General features: G+C 49.0%; 1 protein-coding gene across 1 annotated transcript in view; it reads left to right on the forward strand.

The window, feature by feature from the left end:
* LOC107124080 (vacuolar protein sorting-associated protein 13D-like) overlaps positions 1-3776 on the forward strand; it is a gene marked incomplete at its 5' end in the record, with an annotated part of 92050 nt that overhangs the window by 18684 nt on the left and 69590 nt on the right. The window contains one exon of the mRNA XM_015427468.1: positions 808-916. Within this exon, the coding sequence (XP_015282954.1) occupies positions 808-916 (109 nt within the window). The remainder of the gene's footprint in view (positions 1-807; positions 917-3776) is intronic.

Consider the following 3776-nt stretch of genomic DNA (forward strand, 5'->3'; position numbering starts at 1 on the left):
TTTTTGTGCACACCTGGGGACCGTACCAAGTGTGCACAAAAATCTCCCCCCCCCCAGGTGCCCCCGATGCGCGGATTTAGGTATCCGCACACAGGGGGTATCTTCGGAATTAGATATATAGATATGGAGCAGAGGTCCATTAGTGGCTATTAGCCACAAGGTATAGATAGGAGCTCTCAGTCTGGGGCAAGTGATGCTCTGTGTTCTTGGTGCTTGGGAGGAGGGGGCAACAGTGGGAGGGCTTCTAATGTCCTGGCCCCACTGGTGGACCTCCTGATGGCACCTGGTATTTCTGGCCACTGTGTGACAGAGTGTTGGACTGGATGGGCCTTTGGCCTGATCCAACATTGGCGTCTCTTATGTTCTTATGTTATGTTCTTATGTTCACTTCTCAGAAACTAAGCTGGGTTAGCCCTGGTTCGTATTTGGAGGGGAGGCCAGGTTTGAGTTTGGATGGGAGACCACCAGGGAAGTCCAGGGTTGCCACACAGAGGCAGGCAATGGCCAGCCACCTCTGATTGTCTCTTGTCTTGAAGACCATGAGGTGTGTCGCCGTAAGTTGGCTGCGACTTGACAAAAACAAATGAAACAGATGAGAGCCGGCTTCCTTGTGTTTTTAAAGAAGTGCCATCAGTTATCTTTTTGGCCCCGCCAACGGAAGCAGTTACTGTTTTAGCTCCTCAGAGGACATCGGATGCCATATTTCTACCAGCCACTTCTAGAGAAAGGTGGGGATGAAACGCATTTGGGGAAGGTTGGAATCGAAACTGGGAAGTGCAGAAATGGACCCACGTTTTCTTTTTTCAGATACGAGCCGCTGATGCTAAGAAAGCCAGACAGGCGGCGGAGCACGACTCAGACGTGGAGTTTTCGCGACGGAAAGCTGGTCTGCGGCATGCACGGGCTTGTCGTACAGGTAAGTGCTGACATGTGTTCTCCAGGCAAAGAGGTTCGGCTGGTTGTGTTCTGTAATGCTAGGGACTCCCAAAGATGCTTCTGATAAGCTACATTCCTTTAAAATGTTTTTTTTCCATCCTCCTTTAAAATGATGACTGTGCTCCTTTCTAGAGTGCAACCTTGGTGGTTAAGCAACCCTTTCATAAGGTAGGGATTTAAAAAAATCACAATTGGGTTTCTGTAATGGCGACATTAGTGCCTGTGAATAGTCATACAGTGTGATAGAAAGCTCTGTTCTTCGTTTTTTTACTTCATTTATACTCCCCCCTTTGTCCCTATTGGGGACCTCCAGAGGTTTGCACTGTTCTTCTCCATTTTCTCCTTGCAGCAACCCAGTGACATAGGTTAGTCTGAGGTTGTACGACTGGCCCAGGTTCACCCAGCAAGCTTCCGTGGCAGAGTGTGGATTCGAACTTGGGTCTCCCGCATCCTAGTCTGGTGCTCTAACCACTACACCATATTGGCTTGGCAGATCTTCTAGCCCAGTTTTTGCATGTTAATTGTTATTGTCACTACCCTGACTGTAGACAAGACTACCATACCTTGTGAGGTTGTTTGAGGGTCCAGAGCAGTTGCTCTGATCTCCGAACCAAGCTTGAACTCCCCCTAGAAGCTGAAATGACTAAACTGAGGCTATCACACTTTGGTCACATTATGAGAAGAGGAGTCACGGAAAAAGACAATAATGCCAGGGAAAGTTAAAGGCAGTAGAAAAAGAGGACAACCCAGCATGAGATGGGTTGACTCAATCAAGGAAGCCACGGTCCCCAGTTTGCAAGATCTGGGCAAGGCTGTTAATGACAGGATGCTTTGGAGGTCATGAATTCACGCAGACCTCCCCATCGCCAAAAGTTGGAAGTAGCCTGATGGCACTTAACACACACACACAGGTGTGTGAAAAGGAACAGCCCTGGCAACTGACCGGAAGGGTTTGGAGGGGGGCAAGCCTCGTGCTCTTACCAGAAGTGACAAAGGGTAGCTCTAGGAATCGCCGGAAACTCTGTGGTTTCTGGTGATTCCTAGAGCTACCCCTTGTCAATTCCAATAAGTACATGAGCTTGATATATATATATATAAAAAATAATCCTCCCAGTGCCGCTTTAAGCAGTAGTGGGCAAGAAGACCTGAGAGTGGAGAATCCCTTGGCAGCCCTACCTGCCCAGTGTGGCATGGTAGTCAGGACTGAAGAGATCCAGGTTCAAATCGCCACTCAGTCAGAGAACTCTTCTTGGTTGACCTTGGGCCAGACTCTCTCTCATTCCAATGCATATGGGAAACATTCATCAAATTCAGAGGAATCGAAAGTGGATTCTCACACAGGGTGGTTGTGAAGATACAGTGGAGGAAGGGAGGGGTGTGTATGCTGGCCAAAGCTGCTTGTCGGGGGGGGGGGGCATAAGAAAGCGTAATCGCCCAGCCGCCACTCCTTCTAGTTCACCAGTCTTTTGCCCTTTATCGTATAGGAATAGAAATTTGGATCACTTTCTGTTCCCTGGTGAGACCCGGACACAACACATGCCCGTCACGTTTTTTTTTTCCTTTCGAAAAGGGTTGCAGCCTCTGACTCTTTAGCTGGTTTGTCCATGCTCTCATACAGTTCTCATTTCCCAAAAATTTGTTCTCAAAAATTCTACGCTCCCCCTCCCCCGCTTGCTGCAAAAGGGAAGCATTCGCATTTTTTGAGCTAAATTGGTCTGACCGTGATGAATTGGCTTTCCGTAAGAAAAGGATTTTTCAAAGACAATAGGGGCAAAAAAAACACCCCTCCACGTCCAAAGGGTTAGCAGAAAGGAGCCGTTTTAGTCACTTTGATCAAAGGCTGACTACTCTGAATGCTACATCTGGAAAAAATTTGTCGGCCACGCCATAACAGATGTACTCCTCAGAATTCTTTAATAAAGAGATCCCGCCGGCATTTCTGATCCCTTGATTTACCCTGACTTTCTCTCCTTTTTCTCCTTAATTCAGTGCAACGCGTTGTGTCTTTTCCTTCCAGAGGGCTGCTTATCAGTACTGTAAAAGTTGCAGGCCCAGAGCTTAAAATGGAGAGGAGGAAAATACACAACACCAATTTTATGGCATGAAACAGGTCACAGCTATTTATTGGTTACAGAACAAGGAGCATTGGCAAACCATAGGGGCAGATCCAGGGATTGAGTGACTGGCCTGCCAAGTGATAAGGTGTCCCACAGCCTGCCTGCTGGGGAAAAACTAGTGACAAATATTTGGTGGTAACCCAAGAGCTGCTGCCGCTGAGGGACACAATTTGTCATCTGGGGTGAGCCTGCGAACAGCCCCCGAGCTGGGCATCCTCCATGGTGGCTCAAATCTCCAAGACCCCTTGAGGGAGTCCCCCACAAACGGGGAAGGTAGGCACACAGGCCCGTCTCCCCCAAAAGGATCCACCTTGATGTGCAAAACCGCCTAAGCTGTGACGGTTAGAACACACGTGCACAAACTGCAGGAAAAGGGAGGGAGGGGATCCGTAAAAACCCCGCTACAGAAACCACTAGGCAGCACAGTTTAAATAGAATTGACGGGACTCTACATAATTGCCACACAGAGCCCTGAGGCTCTGGCCTTTGCTGGCCAGCCAGAAAAGAGCAGGAAAGCCTCCTGCAGCCCCCCCCCCCCATTGCCCGCGCAGCAATCTCGGCCTCTTCTAGAAAGTCCCGGCCACATTTGTCATTCTCCTTGAGATCTCCCCGCCGTCTCGTGCCTTCTTGCTTGTGCCTATTGCACTATCGTGCCTTCTTTTAAGGCTGCGATCCAAGAGATCCCCAGGTCACATCTTTCTTCTGCCACAGACTCTCTAGGGA

Source organism: Gekko japonicus, unplaced genomic scaffold (genome assembly GCF_001447785.1).
Source record: "Gekko japonicus isolate JY-2015 unplaced genomic scaffold, Gekko_japonicus_V1.1 scaffold3345, whole genome shotgun sequence".
Taxonomy (NCBI): Eukaryota; Metazoa; Chordata; class Lepidosauria; order Squamata; family Gekkonidae; genus Gekko; species Gekko japonicus.